General features: G+C 39.9%; 1 protein-coding gene across 1 annotated transcript in view; it reads left to right on the top strand.

Annotated features, from left to right (window-relative positions):
• The first annotated feature begins 4,377 nt into the window (after window positions 1–4,377).
• aldh4a1 (aldehyde dehydrogenase 4 family, member A1) overlaps window positions 4,378–22,631 on the top strand; it is a 23,009-nt gene continuing 4,755 nt past the window's right edge. The window contains exons 1-11 of the mRNA XM_079844233.1: window positions 4,378–4,582; window positions 6,228–6,321; window positions 6,423–6,515; window positions 7,478–7,525; window positions 7,633–7,788; window positions 15,404–15,553; window positions 15,658–15,732; window positions 16,831–17,018; window positions 20,254–20,327; window positions 20,414–20,610; window positions 22,499–22,546. Coding sequence (XP_079700359.1) covers window positions 4,542–4,582; window positions 6,228–6,321; window positions 6,423–6,515; window positions 7,478–7,525; window positions 7,633–7,788; window positions 15,404–15,553; window positions 15,658–15,732; window positions 16,831–17,018; window positions 20,254–20,327; window positions 20,414–20,610; window positions 22,499–22,546 — 1,164 coding nt within the window. The 5' untranslated portion in view covers window positions 4,378–4,541. The remainder of the gene's footprint in view (window positions 4,583–6,227; window positions 6,322–6,422; window positions 6,516–7,477; window positions 7,526–7,632; window positions 7,789–15,403; window positions 15,554–15,657; window positions 15,733–16,830; window positions 17,019–20,253; window positions 20,328–20,413; window positions 20,611–22,498; window positions 22,547–22,631) is intronic.

Genomic DNA, 22,631 nt, shown 5'->3' with positions numbered 1-22,631 from the left:
AAAATTGCTCCAAAATTGAAAAATCTCTGGAAGATATTACTGAACATGTATTTAACCATAGCAAAAGTACATTTCTTACTTAAAGCTACACTGTGTGATATTTTCCCCCATCTAGTGGTGAAAAGGTATATGACCATCCAGTGAATTTTAGTTTCTGTTCCTCTCAATTCCGATTTCGTTTCAACTCCTACGGTGGCCGATTTAGTCCAAGATTAACATGGCTTCCAGTTCGACCTCGTCCACATTCGACACGGTGCCTGTGGGATATTCTGTGCGCAGTGGGATGGTTGGAACTCAACTGGCCTAATTATTCGGCTAGAAAGAACTGCAGCTAATCCAGAGTGAACTTTGATGATAGTAATGTTTATTCAGTCATCCAATTGCAAGGCATAAACAGGTTTGCGTGGATATGTACATAAATGTGGTTTCTGTGAGAGAACAAATAAGGATGGTAAATATACATACACAGTTAAAGGGTTAGTTCACCCAAAAATGAAAATTCTGTCATTAATTACTCACCCTCACGTCGTTGGACACCCGTAAGACCTCCGTTCATATTCGGAACACAATTGAAGATATTTTTGTTGAAAGCTGATGGCTGAGAAAGGCTTCAGATAGGCCTCCATTGGCATTCAGTACATTAATACTCCCAAGACCGATAAAAGGCACTTAAAATGTCGTTACAAAGTCCATCTCACCACAGTGACTCTACAATAATCTTACGATGCGACGACAATAGTTTTTGTGCGCAAAAAAAATCAAAATAACACCTTTATCCAACTTGTTACTTCCTTCCGTGTGTGCCTCCACGACGCATGCGCGAGAATATGACGCAGATCCGGCGTTCGGACAGATGACCCAGAAGCGATTTGTTTACGAGCAGAGGAAGACGCGCGTGTCTAAGCTGTTGAATTCTACATTGATCGTGCTTTAGGTCTCAGCGTAGTGCTCAAAATGGGGCTTAAGTGTGCATTTCATGGATTCCCGAACACCGGCGCTACGTCATATTCTCGCGCATGCGTCGTGGAGGCACACGCGGAAGACAAGAACAAGCTGGATAAAGGTGTTATTTTGATTTTTTTGCGCACAAAAACTATTGTCGTCGCATCGTAAGATTATTGTAGAGTCACTGTGGTGAGATGGACTTTGTAACGACATTTTAAGTGCCTTTTATCGGTCTTGGGAGTCTAAGTGTACTGAATGCCAATGGAGGCCTATCTGAAGCCTTTCTCAGCCATCAGCTTTCAACAAAAATATCTTCATTTGTGTTCCGAATATGAACGGAGGTCTTACGGGTCTCGAACGACATAAGGGTGAGTAATTAATGACAGAATTTTCATTTTTGGGTGAACAAACCCTTTAAAAGGAGCGGAGCTGCTGCTGCTAACAAGCGGTGTCCGGTTGCAAAAGTGTGTGCACCGCTTTAACGTTAGCACTGCAGTGCGCTCTGTATAACAATTGTTAATATGCCGATCAGACCTGATACATATTTCCATCAACATACATTACAAGCAAATATTTTCTAAAAACGAATAAACATTGTTGATAACAAAATAACTGAATGATTATTCAAATAGGTGAGCATTACGCTATTGTATGTTGACACAAAAATACTTCTGAGGTGACATCAACTGAATTACGCGATGACACACTCTGAAACACATCTACAATGACAATAACTATTATTACTCACGGAGTTATTAACGCACAGAAATACCACACAATGAAAAACAGACTTTTGAGGAATAAACAAGCCAGGAAAACTCTGTTACTGGAGCTGCTGAGATGAAAACTCTCTGCACATGCACCAGACAAGTCTGAACAAGTTGACGCGCACATGCGCGAGGCAGAGAATTTTTTACAGTGAAGTTTGAATTTACGGGTATGTCCCTCTTTGGCTAATGTACTTTCAAGATGGAGGGGCAACATGGCGACCACCGTTAGATCCCATTACCTTATGTATTTTCAATGGCATATTATAAACTTCCGAGAATACTTTATTACTTGAAAGAAGTAAATATACATTAATGAGCACATATATTTTTGAAAGAACTAAGTGTTTTTAGCAAAGAATAGACTAAAAAAGTTACACAGTGTAGCTTTAAGTTTAGTTTTCATCTCTGTTTTTTGTGTTTATTTAAAATAAGACATGACGGCAAAGTTAAAATGTTTAAACTTGGGCGTCAGACGCGAATTCGCTTCAAACGCGTGAATGCACAAAAAGCACCACTCGCGCGTATCGCGCAAGACGCTCAATTCGCGTCCAATTTGCGTCATGAGGCGGAATCGCCTCCATCGCGCCACGCGTCTAATGCTGCGTTCACACCAAACGCGAATAGAGTGTCAAAATTGCGTCTACCGCGTTGAGTTTGACGGGTGAACATTTTGAATCCATTCGATAGATGGATGGATTCGAGTTCAAGTCGCTCCAGGAGAAATATGTCATAAAACACCACTCTGCCTCTTCTCATTTTCATTAAAAATATATATTAAGCATTAATAGCCACACAAATGTGGTCCAGGCAACTCCTACATTATCTTCACTGCATGTATATTTAAATATCCTCAAAAAGTAAAGTTATGAAACTTCTCTTTGCCCTCAGTCAAAACGATTTGGCAGACAACAAATATAGATTCATGACACCAAAGATTGGCCGTTAGATCCACACAAGACGCGCCACTACAGGACATCAGAGCCAGCGGCAGACGTCAGAAGAACTGGCCGAGGAAAGGCTGCTCTCGCTGGGGTTAATGAACGCTGAGCGCCTGGTGATCGCCTGGATCTCACAACTCCAAAAACACAAGATTAATTATTTTAAATAATCTCTCTTTATAAATAAACCACAGATTTGAGCTTTAAACAACTACATTCTCACCTGAAAAAGTCTTGAAACTACATTTTGTGACATAATAATAGTATTTTTAAATTATGCAGGGTTTCTCATCACGTCACCTTACCACGTGACAGCAGCAAGCAGGCTCCTGATTGGTTAACGCGGCTCGAATTGAGGCCAAAGTTCAGATTTTTCAACTCGGGCGTCAGACGCGAATTCACTTCAAACGCGTGAATGGATAAAAAGCACCACTCGCGCATGATGCGCGTATCGCGCTAGACGCTCAATTCGCGTCATATGTACGAATGAGGCGGAAACGCGTCCGCGCGAAACACGTCTATCGCGCCGCAGGACCTCCAGACGCGCATCAACGCGTCTTTCCATTGACTTAACATTGAAATCACTCGCTCCTGACGCTCTATTCGCGTTTAGTGTGAACGCAGCATTAGAGCCGCCTTAACTCGGCTGTGTAAAAAAGCCTTAATAAACACATCATAAGCGTCTCTGGTGTTTCCATGGTTTCTACAAAATAAAACGCGGGTATGATATCATTGATAGGCGACGCACGGACACGGTTAAAAATGTGTATTTCTCTGGATTTAAACATTCTTGGAAACATTTGGGATAATGCAAGTACACAAGTCAACTAAATATATAGAATAGTTCTAGTGGTTTTTGGATATTTTAATCTAAAAATCTTACATATTGTGCCTTTAAGTGCAGATCATAAAATGTGCAGATGTGAATTACTATTCTTATAAGTGCAAAGAACAAAGAACTAGGCTAATACATCTTTTCATATCGTTAATACCAATCATGTTCTCTCACTGTCTCATTACAACATCTTCTCAATGCAAACACTGTCTCTTGTCTGGGGCCATGATGGAATTTAGAGGCTGAGTGTTAAAATGTTAATTATGAAACGAATAGTTCCGGACCTTGATTCTGATTGGTTGTGCCACGTTCGAAGCCGTTATAAATGTGTCAATTTATTTGGTAGTTTCCATTACGTAATTTTTTTTCCACAAAAACATGTACTCGTTCTCATCCAACGCAAAACTCGCGCCAATCTGGCGCTTATTTATGGACGTTTGTGGGGGCGGGGTTACGGTTGATATTTTAAATATATATATTATTTAACACAAACTATGTGTAAAGCACTAAAACGTCACACATTAAGTGCTGTGTTGATTAAACTCCTCATTTTGACTGCGAGGGGGAAAAAATTGTAAATGAGTATATTTCATATTTTATAAATAGAAAACGACTCTTGATTTGGAGCAGAACGTCTCGAAAGCTGATTGGCCAGTGAGAGACTCGCCCTCTCGCCTGTTCCATTTATGAACAACAGGGGCGCCGCTTAACTTGAATTTATATTATTTCTGTTTAATAATGAGTCGACATATTCAATGTTAAATAAACCAGATAATCAGTAAGTATGGGATTTTATTTATGAGAAGCATGTTGTTATTAAACGTAACAGCGTCAACACTTCTCGCCTAATATGAAGTCCCGTCCCCCCCCTGTACCGGAAGTGGTAGTTCTCCTCCATTCATGTGATTTCGCCTGTGATCTTGGAGGAGAGCAAGTATTAAAAAAACACTTCTTTAGCGCAGTAGTTCCTCAGCAGGAGGATACATATAGTTTATTTTTTTATTTTTAATACATATATAAAATCTCTCCGTCCCCTGTTCGTCCAGATTAAACATGTTGCGAGTGAGATCTGTCATCTGTCAGTCTTGGAAGGGGTAAGTATGCGATTGCACACGGACTCACTCGTGACTTTCACTTCTTCTGATCCATATTTGACATGTGGCTCCTTGTGCATATTGAAAAATGCTTATTATGTGATTCAAATAAGCGCTAGAAGTTAGCATTTTACGTGCAAGTAGACAGTGACAGTGTTATGTAATGGCTCATGAAACCTGTCCTCCCACTGTTAGGTTGCTGAGATCTGTTTGCACAAGTGTCTCTTATTGTTTTTACTGTAGCTCGAGCTATTCATAAGCATAATACACATGCTGAGACACTGTACAAAGGAAACATTGCAGCTTCACTGAGTATGCATGTTTTTACAGGTGTCAGGTTCATTGCAATATAGTAATATTATTAAATATACACATATGATCCTTTAGAAATTGTCCTTATATGATGATTTGATACTCTTTTTTTGAACCTGTGATACTTTTTTCAGGATTTATTGATGAGTAAAAGTAAAAAAAAAGGAAAGTTTCTAACAATATATATCACTTTTTGCACATCCTTCCTGAATATGAGTATTATTTTTTCTCCAAAAACAAATATTACTGACCCCAAACTTTTGTATGGTAGTGTATATTGTTACAAAATTTTCTATTTTAAATAAATGCTGTTTTAAAAAAAACGTTTTATTCATCAAAGAATCCAGGAAAAATATCACAGGTTATTAGAAATATTAAAATATTATTTCCAACATTGATAATTAGAATGATTTGTGACGGATCATGTGACAGTGAAGACTGTAGTAATGATGCTGAAAACTCACAGGAATAAATTATATTATAAATTATCATAATATTTCACAATATTACTGTTTTTTTTAATTAAATAAATACAGGGATCATGAGATTTCTTTCAAAAACATTACAAACTTTTGACTCTATAGTTAGAAATTAGTAATGCATTCATATTTTGTTTATTTCAAGGAGGGTTTTAATACGTTTTTAACATAGTGATGATATAATAAATACTATGTATTATTTTAATAAATAAGCAGCTTTCTATCATCTGGATGCTTTAAAGGAACACGCCACTATTAGGCTAATTTTAAGTTGATTAAAAGGCTAATTTTCCGACTCCCCTAGAGTTAAACAGTTGAGTTTGACCTTTTTTGAATCCATTCAGCCGATCTCCGGGTCTGGCGTTAGCACTTTTAGCTTAGCTTAGCATAGATCATTGAATCTGATTAGACCGTTAGCATCTCGCTCAAAAAATGACCAAAGAGTTTCATTATTTTTCCAATTTAAAACTTGACTTTTCTGTAGTTCCATCGTGTACTAAGACCGAAACTCTATCAAAACTCTTTGGTCATTTTTGAGCGAGATGCTAACGGTCTAATCCGATTCAATGATCTATGCTAAGCTATGCTAAAAGTGCTACCACCAGACCCGGAGATCGGCTGAATGGATTAGAAAACAGACAAACTCAACTGTTTAATTCTAGAGGAGACGATATTTTCAAAAATAGTGGCGTGTTCCTTTAAAGACTAAAGTGACCCAATTGTCTCTAGTTATGGATTTACAACAGGTTATCCCTGCAGCCTTTCCGTCTAGATGACTTTACATGAGTTACTGATTGAGAGGCTTGTGTTTAAAGCTTCATTGAGAAGGACTGAAGTGTGTTGTTTCTCTGCAGGTTCAAGACCTTCCCGTGTGCAGCTGTGGAGGTGAAGAATGAGCCCGTGCTTGGGTTTAAAGAGGGCAGTAAAGAGAGATCACAACTGGAGGAGGTGAAACACACACACACACACACACACACACTGGCCAGGACGTCCTGATACCCTGAAGCTGTGTATCTGACTGACCGTCTCTGTTTAACTTCGATCATCAGGCGTTACAGAACCTGAAGGGAAAGACAGAAGAGATTCCCTGTGTGATTGGAAATGAAGAAGTGTGGACCAAAGACATCAGATACCAGCTCTCTGTGAGTTCATCCTGCTCTGCTTTCTGCCTCAGCGTGTGCTCTGGAGATCTTTACAGTCAAATCATCATCACAGCATAACATATTATGTTTATTATTAATAGTGTGCCTCGCACAACTCGCATAGCCACGATAGCTGCATGTTTCCAGCCGTATTATCCTTTTTTCCTCTTTTGATAAACATATCTGCTAAATGCATAAATATGTTCTCATCCCTAGCAACCACCCTGAGTACCCTAGCAACCATAGCAAGACCTTAGCAACCACCCAGAGTACCCTAGCAACCACCTCAGTACCCTAGCAACCACATAGCAAGACCTTAGCAACAACCCAAGTACCCTAGCAACCACATAACAACACCCTTGCAAGTCCCCTGAGTGTCTGTCTATCTATCTATCTATCTATCTATCTATCTATCTATCTATCTATCTATCTATCTATCTATCTATCTATCTATCTATCTATCTATCTATCTATCTATCTATCTATCTATCTGTCTGTCTGTCTGTCTGTCTGTCTGTCTGTCTGTCTGTCTGTCTGTCTGTCTGTCTGTCTGTCTGTCTGTCTGTCTGTCTGTCTGTCTGTCTGTCTGTCTGTCTATCTATCCGAACTACTAACAAAAACTTAAATTATTTCAAACTTTCTGGCTAGGCTTTTTCAAGCCAACTTAAAGTTTGTCTCGACAAACATTTTTTATCTAGTTGTTGTTATTATAATTTTTATATTTGTCTATTTAACACTTGAAATAAACTTATTTCAACTTAAATCAACTTAAATTGTATTATAATTATATATTTTTCAATGTAGCACTTTAAATAAACCTCTCTCTATCTAACAATCACAGGACAGTGCTTTGCAATTTATGTTACGTATTGTGTAAAGTTATTGTTCTGTTAAATCATATTCAGTGTGATATTAGTTTAGTGAGTGATATTATATTAATCAGTTCATTTTTTTCTTCATAGCCCTTCAACCACTCTCACAAAGTGTCCAAGTTCTGCTACGCTGATAAGGTACAGTAGGTGTTTAGTGTAAATCATAACATTAAAACGAGGAAATACATTGAGCTCCTCATTTGGTGTTATTTAGCTTCATCATTTGGTCTGGTTTGTGTCTTTAGGAGCTGATAAATAAAGCCATTGAGGTCTCAGTAGCGGCTCGGAGGGAATGGGATCTTAAACCGGTGGCAGATCGAGCCCAGGTGTTCTTCAAAGCTGCTGACATCATCAGTGGACCCAAGAGAGCAGAAATTCTGGCCAAGACCATGATCGGACAGGTGCGTCTTCACAAACATTAAAGGGTAACTTCAGTGATTTAGCAGTAAGCTTTGACATAAACCCAGTAGTATATTCAAACTATGGTACTTTCCCTCCTCATATCCCCCTGAACGAGAGATTTATGCATTTTATTTCTGGAAAAAATCCTCCGGTGACGCAAATATCGTCATTTTTAAAAACTACAGCCACTAGATGGAGCAGTTCTGCATGTTATCAACCCGCCCACAGGGGAGGGATCTCACTCACAGAATGTAAATGCACACGGCCCAAAAAGTTCACCCAAAAATGAAAATTAGCCCATAATTTACTCACCCTCAAGTCCTCCGAGGTGTGTATGACATTCTTCTTTCAGACAAATAAAATCTGAGTTATATTACAAAAGTCCAGGCTAATCCAAGCATTAGAATTGGATTCATAGTTGCTCTGTTTTTGAAGTCCATAAAAAGTGCATCTGTCCATCATATAACTGCTCCACGCGGCTCTGGGGGGTTAATAAAGGCCTTCTGAAGCGAATCAACGCGTTTGTGTAAGAAAAATATCCATATTTATAACTTTATCAAGTAAACTTTCGACCGACCGCTTTCCATGGAAAAGTGTTGAATGTTGGAAGTGAAACTCGAGATGAGTTCGTGACGTCATGACGAGCGGACCTGGTCGCGTTAGTCTTTCGATCGGCAGGGGAACTTTCAACAGTTTTTCCATAAATTGAACAGTGTAGCAATTATGGACGCAGACATATAGATGAGTTAATCTTCCAATGATTCGATCAAATTAACATCCTTTTCAACAAAGCACAATTCAGCTCCAGGAATTCATCATCATCACGAGGGAGATGGGGGCTTGATTCTGCCCCGGAGCTACTAGTTCTGACTTCCTATGGACTCGCCACCAAACTCAGTTAAAAGAGGACAAAAGGCTCGTGGTTGTCACAAGACAAAGAAACAACCAGACCTCTGTCTTTGCATGACCAGCAAATGAACTCCACGTGACAGCTAAAACTCAGAGTAAGCTCACAGAAACTGTTAGCTTATGGAGTACATCAAATAACTGATTATTGGACTTTCATTCAAATAGCCTTCGACATAACTTGTTAGTGTGTTTACAACTGATACACATGACTATCATGCATGTATATTACTCACAATTCATGCAATTATGTAACTATTGAATGAGTGGATGAAAAAGCATCGTGTTTGGTACCGGTGCGTTCGTATGGGTATAATCCAACAGATGAGCTGAATGAAATCTTTATAGAATTGATCATGTCCTTATAGTAAGAAATTAGGTCTAAATTTACTCTCTGCTTAAGAGCAGGAAACTAAATTCTAGAGATAACCTAATTTTGTGGGAGGGGTGGAGACACAGTCACCCCTGAAGCCTAATTGGCCAGAACCCATCCAGGGGATGGGCAAATGTTTGAGTTTAGTCTCAGAACACAAACGAAAAGTTCAGTTCTGTTCTCAAGTTCAGTTCTCAGTTCTGTTCTCAAGTTCAGTTCTCAGTTCTGTTCTCAAGTTCAGTTCGCAGTTCTGTTCTCAAGTTCAGTTCTCAGTTCTGTTCTCAAGTTCAGTTCTCAGTTCTGTTCACAGTTCTGTTCCCTACAGTTCTGTACAGTTCAGACCAGAAGCAGTGCAGAGTCCAGCTCAAGTTCGGTTCCAGTTCGGTTCGAGCTGGTTCGCGGCCTGTTCGCAGTTCAGAGATGAGCTCAGTCCTAGCAGTATGACCAGAGAGAGTTCGGAACGGAGTTCCCAGGAGACGATCTGACGATCGTGACAGACCAACATCAGAGAAAATGGGTTAACAACGATTTCATTCAGGCCATCTGCTTTTCTCTCACTTTCCTTTCTTTTACTTAAAGTTTATTTTATTTCCGCTAAGTCTCGGGTCTGTTAAAGTTTCGCCGTAAAAGTCTCTCAACAACGAGTTTCTAACAGCGCGCTCCAACTTCAAACAACGCCCACAAGACTTTCATCCAGCCGCCAACACCCCACGTGTTCGGCCTCCCCAGACGTCGACCAGATCTTCAGCGAATCAAAGATCCGGGAAAATCCCTGTACAGCCAGGAGAAGGGAATCCCCCTTTGTCAGACGACACGCGAAACCCAAACGCAAGTAACGCCTTTTTGATTCCAAGCTGAACTGGTGCATTAGATCAAATGTAATAACCCTGCCTAAGAAACGATAGGAGGTTAAATTACTGATCAATGGTTTCTTCAGGTCATGTTTCATAAATGCATAGATTGCTTAGGATTTCATAATTTCTCTCTCTTAGAACTTATTCTTTCCTCACCTTCTTCCTTTCTGCAACGTGTGAATGTGCGAGTGTGTGTGTTTATGTTAGATATTAGTTTGATGTGTTAGATTAATCAATAAAGTTCCGTTTGTATTCAAAGATAACTGTTCTTGTGTTATGTGCTTATCAATTTAATGTCTTGAACTGCCGATCTAAGTTACCTGGCTGTTAAATAGTGTTTCACTATTGTTCGGATATTAATATCCGCTGCAGAGTTGATATTTACGGCCCGTTCAAATGAACGCTAGAAGAGTCATTTGCTCGGCTGTAAAATAGACTCTCAAAATTCCCTATGAATTCATTAAATTCATTCATTTGAGCTAAATATACATGTTTCCCTTTAACAGAGCCCCCTTTAAGTCCTTACATATCGGCGGACGAATAAGTTAAGGTGTAAACATTAATTCTGAATTATTTATACTACATAGTGTCATTCGAGTCTTTCATTTTAATTCAGTTCCCCGTTGAGTTATTATTTTATCTGACTCATAGTCGCTACAGTAGGGAAGGCGGTCAGCCGAGAGTTTACTTGATAAAGTTTTAAATATGGATATTTTTCTTACACAAACGCATCAATTCGCTTCAGAAGGCCTTTATTAACCCCCCAGAGCCGCGTGGAGCAGTTATATGACGGACAGATGCACTTTTTATGGACTTCAAAAACAGAGCAACTATTACTCCAATTCTAATGCTTGGATTAGCCTGGACTTTTGTAATAGAACTCAGATTTTATTCGTCTGAAAGAAGAATGTCATGTACACCTAGGATGACTTGAGGGTGAGTAAATTATGGGCTAATTTTCATTTTTGGGTGAACTATCCCTTTAATAACGGAGCGGTGCGGAGCAAAGTGAGTGTTTCAACTTTTCAATTTCATTTAGCTTCGAAATGTGATCTGATAACGCTCCAGACTGGACACGAGCCGAGAATGACAGCCGCGCTTCCCTCAGCTCTTCTCTCGTGATGAATTAAATCTGACTCCTGCTGCGTCTGTGACGGGACTTTCGTTCGTCTCACTCACACTTTATTGAAAAGACACGTTCAGTTTTTAATTGTAGTGTCTGTTCTCTAACTGAACAAAATTATTGTAGTATTATGAAGATCAAAACGACGGTGGGAGCGGTGTAGGGAGTGGCCTTGTAGGGCAGCGAAGCAAGTGCATGCTGGGAGTTGTTGTCTTTCATCCACATGAGACAAAAATACATTTTCTGCCTTTTCTCGGTGTAGAAGGCGCCAACTTCCAAAATAATTTCACATTTCTACTTCATAAATGACCCAGTTTAAATACACATTCATTTTCCCAGCGCTGAAGTGCAGTCAGACCCTTCTCGCGCGATTCGCCCGACACTGCGTGAATTGAGTGCTTGATGCCTGATTCGCGCAAGTTAAAAAATCGGAACTTTGGTGGATATTAGCACCGCGTTAACCAATCAGGAGCTTGCTTTAGTAGTGACAACAATGAGGACAGAATCTTATGTGGATACCCGGAGCTGTACGTACTTTATAGAAACAGGAATAAAAAGGATCTTGTTTGGTAGAAAGTGAGGTCGGACCGTCTGGTGAGTTGTAAAAAACGCTCTTTACTCAACTTGAGCTCTACATAGAGTGATTTCAGGGCCATTGGGACACTTTCTGCCATTGAGATGACATGGGAAAAGTGTCCCAATCACCCTGAATTCACAATATTGAGACTACAAGCTAGCTAAAGCCGGCAAAGACGAGCCGGCTGGCAGAAGCCCCTCCCATGACGCAAATTCACGTCTGTTGTGAAGTGAATGTCATGCGCCAAAGTAAACTCATAATGTTCAAACACGATGAATAGCACGATTTATTCACGCAAGTTGCGTCTGGTGTGAACGCACAGTAACACACACTCACAGTGTTCAGCTGGTCTTGCGGCTGTAAGAGTGTTTTTTACTGACGTGTTGGGCATGTTCATATGTAAATTGCGTGAGCTTATTTCGTCCATTAGATGAAAAGATCTGAAAAAGGCCATGTATTTACCCACCCATTGACCCTCCCCTGGAAGAAATCAGGACAGAAGTGATTGAAAGTGGACAAAAGAGACACAGGTGTAAACGGGAATGTGTCTCCCTCGTCTACTTGTGATCCGATCGACCAAAACGCATCTTCACACCAGGGGCCTATACCATGAAGCCGGTTTAGCTGGCTAGATTTAAGCTTAGTTTGTGCCAATCCTGGGTTTTAGGTACCATTAAAGTGGTTTGGCTTCTAGCAGTGTTCATCTCCGTAGTAACTTGCGCTCCACGGCTAACCTGCTCCAGGGCAGGTTATGTTCTGGATAAGAGATCTCAAACTGAAATTAGACCAATCAGCTGTGACCTCTGATGCAATGAAGCCACTCCCCCTGTTTCTACTCCAAATTAAAGGTCACACCATAGCAAATGGTTTTTGAAGACTAAAGTGTCTGGCTTTTCACAATGCTTATTTATAATAATAATAATTTTGAATGATTTAGATATCATTTATGTAATTATTATACCCTTAAAGGGGTGGTAAAATACATTGTTTTGAAGGCTTGATTGTGTTTGTGGGGTGCACTGTAACATGTGTTCATGCTTCGTTTAAAAAAAAATTGCCTTATTTTTCATATATTTGACCTTTATTCTACACTGCTCTGTCCCTCCTTGTAAAACGGTCTGATGCTTTCTGGGTTGTATGAAGCCAGTCCCTCAAAAATACACAATGGGCTCAGATTGGTTAGCTGGCCCAGTGTGTTGTGATTCGCTAACCGCAGTGCACGTTTGTCGGAAACGTCACGCCCCTTTACCTGGAGGCTCGTCAATAAAACCACACCAATCTGAGCCCGAATCAGACCCAGAACATTTGAGTGAAGATGATCGAGCAGAACCTGTTCAGTCCTCAAGAGTAAAGACTGCGGATCTATAGTGATCGCTACTGAATGGCACAGTTACTTTTGTATTTTTAGAACGATTATAGCCAAATATCTGTCGCAAGAACTATTAACCCAAAACGAACACTAAACACTGGCTTTAACTAGTAAGTTAGCCAAATCACACACAGAACCATGTTTAGCAAGCCTGTAGATAAACAACACATAAAAGCTCTAATCAAAGAATCATTTACACTAATGCCAAGTTCGCTGTTGAGATTTTAACGTTAGTGTTTATAACGTTAGGTGTTCGTCGGATAACGTTAAGTATGAATGAGCATTTAACAGACTGGTTTGCAGAACAGCGTTGTCATCTGTTTACTTCCTTGCTACAACCTATTACAGGAAAACACATCGATGAAAAATAAATCAGACTTACAGGTTGTGGCCCGTAAACAGCTTCTGTTTGTAAATCCAGCTTTCAGGACAAGCCGTTGTGCATTTCCTGCATTGAACTCGCGAAGATTGTTGACGTTGTTCTCCGTGAAATGTGCAGCGCGCGCGTCGTGCATCCACGCACCAGCTGACGTTGTGCAAATCCGGCATTGAAATCGCGAAGACGGTGGATGTTTTCCTCCGTGAGATGTGCTGCAGGGAGCCCTGCGCGCGCCTGATTCCCCGCTGACTCAAACACACGTGCAACATGCTGTATGTTAAACGCTCTGCAACGCACCCCCTTCCCAAATAAGGCTGAACAAAGCAAGTACCCCAGACCTGCAATCCGGATGAATATAACAGCGTTTCCTCGGCATCGCGGCAACAACACTCCAGCCTAACTATACCACAACAGCGCCGCGATACAAAATGGCCTCACCCCCCCCTTATTTAATATTCTCGGAGGAGGGGTTTATGTAAATATTGAGCCTGGTGATGTCACCAACCCTGGAGGAATGTGTGTAGTCGCCTGCTGGCCGTTTGCTGTAGTTCTTAGAAACTGATTTCTTTAAAAGCAAATATCTCCCTTTGCTTTAAACTTTGAACGTTGTAACTTTGTGAATCTCAGTTGATCCACATCGTCTGATTGGCTGTTCACTACTGATGTCACAGCTAAACTCCTAAACTCAGGACCAAAGTCTGAGTTTGCTGGACTCAAGAAGTGACCAATCACGCGTCTCTGTCTGCCAATCCCATGGACAAGTCTGGGTTTGGCGGTTGCCAGGAGAACGGGACTTGCCTGACTGCATTGTGCCAAGTGTAAAGTTTGGTGGAGGGGGGATTATGGGGTAGGGTTGTTTTTCAGGGGTTGGGCTTGGCCTCTTAGTTCCAGTGAAAGGAACTCTTAAAGGGTTAGTTCACCCAAAAATGAAAATTCTGTTATTAATTACTTACCCTCATGTCGTTCGACACCCGTCAGACCTCCGTTCATCTTCAGACACAAATGAAGATATTTGAGTTATAATCTGATGGCTCTGAAAGGCCTCCATTGGCTCAATGCACTTTACACTCTCAAGACCCTTAAAAGGTACTAAAGACATCGTTACAAAGTCCATCTCACTACAGTGGTTCTAAAATAACTTTATGAATCAACGAGAATAGTTTTTGTGCGCAAAAAAACCCTAAACAACGACTTATATAGTGATGACGATTTCAAAACACAGCATCATGAAGCTTCGAAGCGTTATGAATCACTGAGTCGATTCAGTGGTTTGAATCGCCAAATTTCAGCAGTTTGGTGGTTTGACACACGATACGAATCATGATTCAACTCACTGATTCATAACCCTTCGAAGCTTCATGATGCTTTGTTTTGAAATCGTCATCACTATATAAGTCGTTATTTAGGGGTTTTTTTTCGCACAAAAACTATTGTCGCCGCTTTATAAAGTTATTTTAGAACCACTGTAGTGAGATGGACTTTGTAACGACGTCTTTAGTGCCTTTTAAGGGTCTTGAGAGTGTAAAGTGTGCCAATGGAGGCCTTTCAGAGCCATCAGATTTACACTAAAATATCTTCATTTGTGTCTGAAGATGAACGGAGGTCTGACGGGTGTCCAACGACATGAGGGTAAGTAATTAATGACAGAATTTTCATTTTTGGGTGAACTAACCCTTTAATGCAAGACATTTTGGACAATTTCATGCTCACAACTTTGCGGGAACAGTTTAGGGACGGCCCCTTCCTGTCCCAGCATGACTGACCAGTGCACAAAGCGTCTCCATAGAGAAAGCAGATGATCAGCTTCATGGGACCAACAAAGCCTGAATAGATTGGTCAATTTGAAACTAATCCTGTAACCCTGAGTTTGTTAAACTATCATCATGGTACATGAGACAAACTGAGACCGTAACACATTTGGAATCGTAACACATTTGGAGCCTGTTGCTACTTGATCACAACTAGTCTGTTACACATGTGATTATGTTAGCTGGCTTTCCATTAATCCTGATGTTCTTTGCTCCATGTCTCAGGGTAAGACTGTGGTCCAGGCTGAGATTGACGCTGCTGCAGAACTCATCGACTTCTTCAGGTTCAATGCCAAACATGCGATCGAGCTGGAACACCAGCAGCCATTGGACAGCGATGGAAGTACCAACACAATGCTGTACCGTGGATTGGAGGCGAGTTCCCTACTGTGGCATTTCCTAAATAATCAGATCATTACGTAACGGGTTTATTTGCGCAAGCCGTGATTGGGTATTGACTTGAATTTTGCTTGTTTTAGGGATTTGTAGCTGCTGTTGCACCATTCAACTTCACAGCGATTGGTGGAAACCTTGCCGGCACCCCTGCGATCATGGTTAGATGTCAAGTCACCTTTATTTATGTGGCGCTTTATATGATTTTGTTTCAAAGCAGGAAAATAATAGTGTTAATGTTGCAGTTCAGTTCAGAAAAGTTATCCAGTTTTATTCTCATCTGATGGTGTCAGTGCAATCAAATTAAAATAATACACTATATTGCTAGATAAAATCACAGAGCGGGGTCAGCGCATACTGAGGGTCACAGTGCGCAACTTTCTGCAGAGTCATTAGCTACAGACCTCCAAACTCAAGAGCAGTGTGTAGAGTTTCATGGCATGGGTTTCCATGGCCGAGCAGCTCATCCAAGCCTTACATCACCAAGTGCAATGCAAAGCATGGGATGCAGTGGGGTAAAGCGCGCCACCACTGGACTCTAAAGCAGTGGAGACGTGTTCTCTGAGTGACCAATCACGCTTCTCTGTCTGACGATCCCATGGACGAGTCTGGGTTTGGCGGTTGCCAGGAGAACAGGACTTGCCTGACTGCATTGTGCCAAGTGTAAAGTTTGGTGGAGGGGGGGGTTATGGGGTGGGGTTGTTTTTTCAGGCTTGGCACCTTAGTTCCAGTGAAAGGAATTCTTAATGCAAGACATTTTGGACAATTTCATGCTCCCAACTTTGCGGGAACAGTTTGGGGACGGCCCCTTCCTGTCCCAGCATGACTGACCAGTGCACAAAGCGTCGCTCCATAAAGACATGGATGAGCGAGTTTGGTGTGGAGGAACTTGAGTCCTGACCTCAACCCGATAGATCACCTTTGGGATGAATTAGAGCGGAGACTGAGAGCCAGGCCTTCTCGTCCAACATCACAAATGCGCTTCTAGAAGAATCCCCATAAACACACTCCTAAACCTTGAGGAAAGCCTTCCCAGAAGAGCTGAAGCTGTTAGAGCTGCGACTCCATATTAAACCCTGCGGATTAAGAATGGGATGGCATTACAGTTCATGTGCATGTAAAGGCAGGCGTCACAACACTTTTGGCAATATAGCGTATCAGATAATATTACTGAATCATCCTTTAAACATTACCTATATTATACACTTGAGTGTTTTGGTTCATTTCTAAAACTGACTTTGTCACAAATATGCGTTCAGGGTAACGTGGTGTTGTGGAAACCCAGTGACACGGCCATGTCTGCCAGCTACGCCGTCTATAAGATCATGAGAGAGTCTGGTTTGCCGCCCAATATCATCCAGTTTGTCCCAGCTGACGGTCCAGTGTTTGGAGATGCCATCACGTCCTCTGAGCACCTGGCCGGGATTAACTTCACTGGCAGCGTCCCGTACGTCTCTTTCTATCCTTGTTGATGAGATTGCGTTACTCTTATCTTTAGTATAACAATCTGTCTGGGTTAAAGTTTGCCAGACTGTGTGTTCTTGCTGTGCAAACGGAAAGTTTAAACCTGTTGGGTGTTTCTGTAAGATCTGTAGGATTTTAACTGTTCAAAAGTTTGTGTTCAGTAAGATTTAAATGGTTTTATGCTCATCAAGGCTGCATTTATTTGATCAAAAATACTGTGTAATATTGTGTAATATTATTACAATTTAATATAACTGTTCTCTATGTGAATATATAGTAAAGTGTAATTTATTCCTGTGATTCCTGGCATCTGACTGGCCACCCCAAAATTTAGATCGCTATTTACATTTCACATCCTATTGAAAGCCGCATGTAGCCTATTTTGACGTGTGGCACCGCGGCACATTTTTCATGTAATAACTTTGAATATTAATCAGTGTTAATTTCGTTGCCGAATAATTTTCGTCAACAACCTTTTTTCACTGACGAAAACGAGATGATAACTAAATAAAAACTAGTGTTGGATGATAAAAACTATGACGAAAACTTGCTGTTATTCTCGTCAACAAATAAAAACAAGAGGAAAATGTTAGGGAGGGTCGATTCGGGAAGAGATCGGGTCAGAACTGATGTCCTGTGTAACAGATGCACACATTTGATCTGAACTGATCTAACCTCTGGAAAACACACGGCCTACAGGCTCACACACACCCAATCCAGCGCTCCAGAGCGGCTCAATCAATCAATAACACACATTTATGCCTGGCTATTGTTTATGAACTAATGCTGATGAATAATGACAGTGTTTACTTTACCATGTTTATATAGTCATGTTTTAGACGGTTGTAACAATGCATATTTTATCTCCTGAACTTGAATGAGCTCCTGCAACTGTCAAAAGTCAAAAGACTATGCTATTTGCTGTCAAAATTAACACTGATATTAACGTTAGTTGCCAAACAGATGATTCATAGGCATAAAGGGGTCGCGCATAAGTGCAGAGTTATTCACAATCCTGCACAGCCATTCATAGTTTTCTATTAAACGACACAATTTGTCTTAAAACGTTAATGTAGCTATAATGACTTCGAGGCTGAAAGAGTGTGTATAGACTTTTTAAAGTATTTTTCTTTCTGTGTAAAGTCTGTGTTTATGGAAAGATATTATATAGTTTGTGCTTTTATGTTTCCGTTTGTGCAGTTTTTACAGCAAAACACATCGATGCCACTTTTTTCATTCTTGAAGTGAACCTTTTTGCCTGTGTGGTGATTAGAATCACTGTTTTGCGACGCGTCTGGTGCATATGATGCATCATCAATAGCGCAAACACAGAGAGCATAAAAGTATGCCAGAAATATAGCGAGTATCATGGTAAACACAGTCGGCTATTTAAGCAGTTGACATATGGAATCGGATACATGTCTATATTGGATTCAACATTATGCATTTGGTCTTAAAGTGACCGCACCACCATAAAAATAACACCCACTGACTTTTGTAGCTAGTTTTAACATGCATTAATCTATGTTTATCTTTGATTATTCAAATTCTGTACCTGAATACTGTTAGACCTGAACCTTCAGGCACTTAATCCTTAGAACTTGTTCACTTGTATTCAATAGGCCTAATGTTTTAAATTTGTACAATTTCTACAATTTTGGTTGCTTCTTTATTAGAATACAATGCTACATCGGTCAAAACAATGAAAACCAATAAGTATTAGCCTACACATTATATTCTTTCACTCTCTATGGACCCCCTAAACTAGCCTTGGCCACCCCATGTATAAAAGTCTAGTTCCGCCAAAGCTGAATTTATCATCATTACTCCAGTCTTCAGTGTCACATGATCCTTCACTAATCATTCTCATATGATGATTTCATGCTAAAGAAACATTTATGATTATTATCAGTGTTGAATGTTTGTGGAAACCATGTATTTTTCACGATTCTTTGATAATAGAAAGTTCAGCATTTATTTAAAAAATATATCTTTTGCTACATTATAAATATCTTTACTGTCATTGTTGATCAATTTAACCCGCTGGGGTTCTTCGGTAATTTCTGACCCAAATTTTTTAAATTAAAAAATATTTAAAAATCGTAGCTTCATCAGAATGGTCCGAAACTTGGTGACTTTATTGGTACTTGGTATATGAACACCCAAAAAATTGGGGACAGGATTTGAAAAGTCTAAGTGGTCGTAAAAAAAATAGGTACACTCAGGACCTTCGGGTCAAAAATGAGTTTTTTTTTGTGCATACAATCTACAAATCAGCCAGGATGCAGAAAAAAAGGACTCAACAGTGAAGGGGTGAATCTCTAAAACATCAAGAGTGCAAAACAGACAAAAAAACTCACACACACACACAAAAACACAATTAGCTTTTGGAATGGCACGCGTTAATTTGTGTGTCCGTGTGTTTTTGTGTGTATAAGTGTGTGTTTCTGCATCCTGGCTGATTTGTAGATTGTATGAACAAAAAAACTCATTTTTGACCCGAAGGTCCTGAGTTTGACTATTTTTTTTACAACCACTTACTTTTCAAATCCGGTCCCCAATTTTTTTGGGTGTTACCAATAAAGTCACCAAGTTTCGGACCATTCCGATGAAGCTACGGTTTTTGACAAATTTTTATTTTATAAAACGCAAGATCCACTATAGTGGTAAAAATGTTCTATTGCGTGATAAAAATGCTCAATGTGTCCACCGGATGGCATCGGTCTTATTTAAAAAATTGCTTTCATGAGGCCTAGGCTTGACTCTAAAATGAAATACAGCTTCCATAAAAAAATTATATATATATATACACTTATTTTATTATATTCAATGGGAAAAAATGGGTCATAATTATTGCATAAATATTAATTACAAATCATAAAATGATCTCAAAACGCCCCCCAAGAAAAGAAAAACTATTATTGAACAAAAATATATTTCACTGATTTTACTCAAATCTTTATCTTAATCCCGCCCTCCGGTTCATTTTTGACCCGAAGGTCCTGAGTGTGACCCATAAATGAAGAACCCCAGAGGGTTAATGCATCCTTGCCGAATAACATGAATATATTTACTTTTGAACAGTTGTGTAATGAAGGATGATTGACACAAACAAGACAAAAACCTTGTATATGTATAAGATTTTTCCAGATGTAGACCATGCCTATTTAAAAATGATGTTTATATCGCTCCAATCTGACTTCCTGTATCATCTCCAGAACCTTTAAACGGTTGTGGAAGCAGGTCGCCCAGAATCTGGACATCTACAGGAATTTCCCTCGTGTCGCTGGAGGTCTGTGTTTTCCGTTGCATTGAGAATTCAATTCCAATGATGTGTAATGAAATCAAAAACAAACCTGTTCCTCGTGTATGTTTTAGAATGCGGTGGCAAGAACTTCCACTTTGTGCACAAGTCTGCAGATGTTCAGAGCGTGGTGACCGGCTCCATCCGCTCGGCGTTTGAGTACGGAGGACAGAAGTGCTCCGCCTGCTCCAGGATGTACGTTCCAGACTCACTGTGGCCTCAGATCAAACAGGGACTCCTGGATGTGCACAAAAAGATCAAATTAGGAGACGTAAGTAGAAGAGTTTGAGCTCTTTTATTACCAGTGTTCATTTTGACAGCAAATTTTGATTTAGTTTTAGTCCTAGTCTTTTGACTAAAATGCCATTTAGTTTTAGTCATATTTTAGTCACCTGAATTGTTTTTAGTTTTAGTCTAGTTTTAGTCGACTAAATATCATAAGATCTACAGTAGATGTAGTCTCCTAAAATCTAATGAGTTTACTTCAATTGTAATACATAAAGCATTTAAGCCTTACATAACCGACTGTCACTTGAACTGACATTTTGACCATTTTGTTTTTGACATTAAAAATACACGAAAGAGCTCAATTCACTTTTTTGTTTGTTTTTTAAAAACATCTATATAGTTTTTATTACTTTGTATTTCTGTTTTAGTCAGTAGGCCATATCAGGTTAAGCTAAAGCTTCAAATAAGTTTTTTTTTATATTTTTTTAATTTCAGTTAAAATTTATTTAATTTCAAGTAATTTTACTGGTTTTTGTTAACTATTATACTTTATTGAATATGTGTCAAATACTGGTCTTTCCTCCTGACTATGAATTAAATGGGAATTAAATGAAATACAGTTTATTGTGTAAGCAAGAACGAATATATAATGCGTGACTTTTAATTATAAACAAGCTCGAAATACACCGGGACTCTTATTTTGAAATGTCTGCGCCTCTATTGCAGTTGCAGGAGCTCATTCAAGTTCAGATGAGGGAGATAAAATATGTATTGTTACAACCGTCTAAGGCTGCGTTCACACTGCAGGGCTTAATGCTCAATTCCGATTTTTTGAAAAAATGCAATTTTTTTGCAAGGCCGTTCACATTTCCAATTAAATGCGACCTTTTGTGATCTCCTGTGTGAACGTGAAATGACCCAGAAGTGACCCGCATGCGCAGAAGAGTACTCAACGGTCAACGACGTCACTTGTTGTTTACGGAAGTAGCCAAATATGGGTGTCAGCTTTGGAGTTCGTTTAGCTTTATTAAAGTTATTTTCGCAACGGAGCCAGCACCATTACAACCTTCTCATGTTAAGAAGAAAATTAAAAAAGAGGAGGAGAGCAAGGTTTTTGGCCATGGCGTTTTGTGGAGCAGTGGTAGCAACGTCGGTACAGAGAAACGTGTGTGTGCGGAGTCGCAGCATCCGTCCGCCATAGTTGTTTATCTTCTCATTCCCGCCTACTTCAACGTACAATGATGACGTTTGTCGCGTATCAACGACGTGCGGGTCGGATACATGTGACGCATTTCAAAAGATCGGATATGTATCGGATTTGGACCACATACCCAAGTGGCCTGGGTCGCATTTGAAAAGATCGGATCTGTGTCGTTCAGACTGTCATGAAAAGATCAGATACAGGTCGCATAAGGGCAAAAAAATCGGAATTGGGTCGTTTCAGCCTGCAGTGTGAACGCAGCCTAAAACATATTACTATATAAACATGGTAAAGTAAACACTGTCATTATTCATCAGCATTAGTTCATAAACAATAGCCAGGCATAAATGTGTGTTATTGATTGATTGAGCCGCTCTGGAGCTGTATTGGGTGTGTGTGAGCCTGTAGGCCGTGTGTTTTCCAGAGGTTAGATCAGTTCAGATCAAATGTGCCCATCTGTTACACAGGACATCAGTTCTGACCCCATCTCTTCCCGAATCGACCCTCACTGACATTTTCCTCTCGTTTTTATTTGTTGACGAAAATGACAGTAAGTTTTCGTCATAGTTTTTGTCATCCAACACTAGTTTTTATTTAGTTATTGTCTCATTTTCGTCAGTGAAAAAAGGTTTATTACTGGCGGCCTTTGAAATTTCAGCAGATTGAATGTGTTTATGACTGCTCACTAAAGTCCAAAAGTGTTAAATTTTTCTGTTGTTTCACTTCACAGCCTGTCGAAGATTTCGGCACTTTCCTCTCAGCAGTTATCGATGAGAAGGTACAAACCAGCTACCTATTTAACCGGTCACAAAGACGGTAAATGTATGACGTTTTCTGGTCAAAGTATTAAACACAATGTCTTT

The sequence above is a fragment of the Gobio gobio genome (genome assembly GCF_949357685.1).
Source record: "Gobio gobio genome assembly, chromosome: 19".
Classification (NCBI taxonomy): domain Eukaryota; kingdom Metazoa; phylum Chordata; class Actinopteri; order Cypriniformes; family Gobionidae; genus Gobio; species Gobio gobio.
The sequence above is the reverse complement of the archived record's forward strand: the minus strand, read 5'-3'. Positions and strand labels throughout refer to the sequence as shown.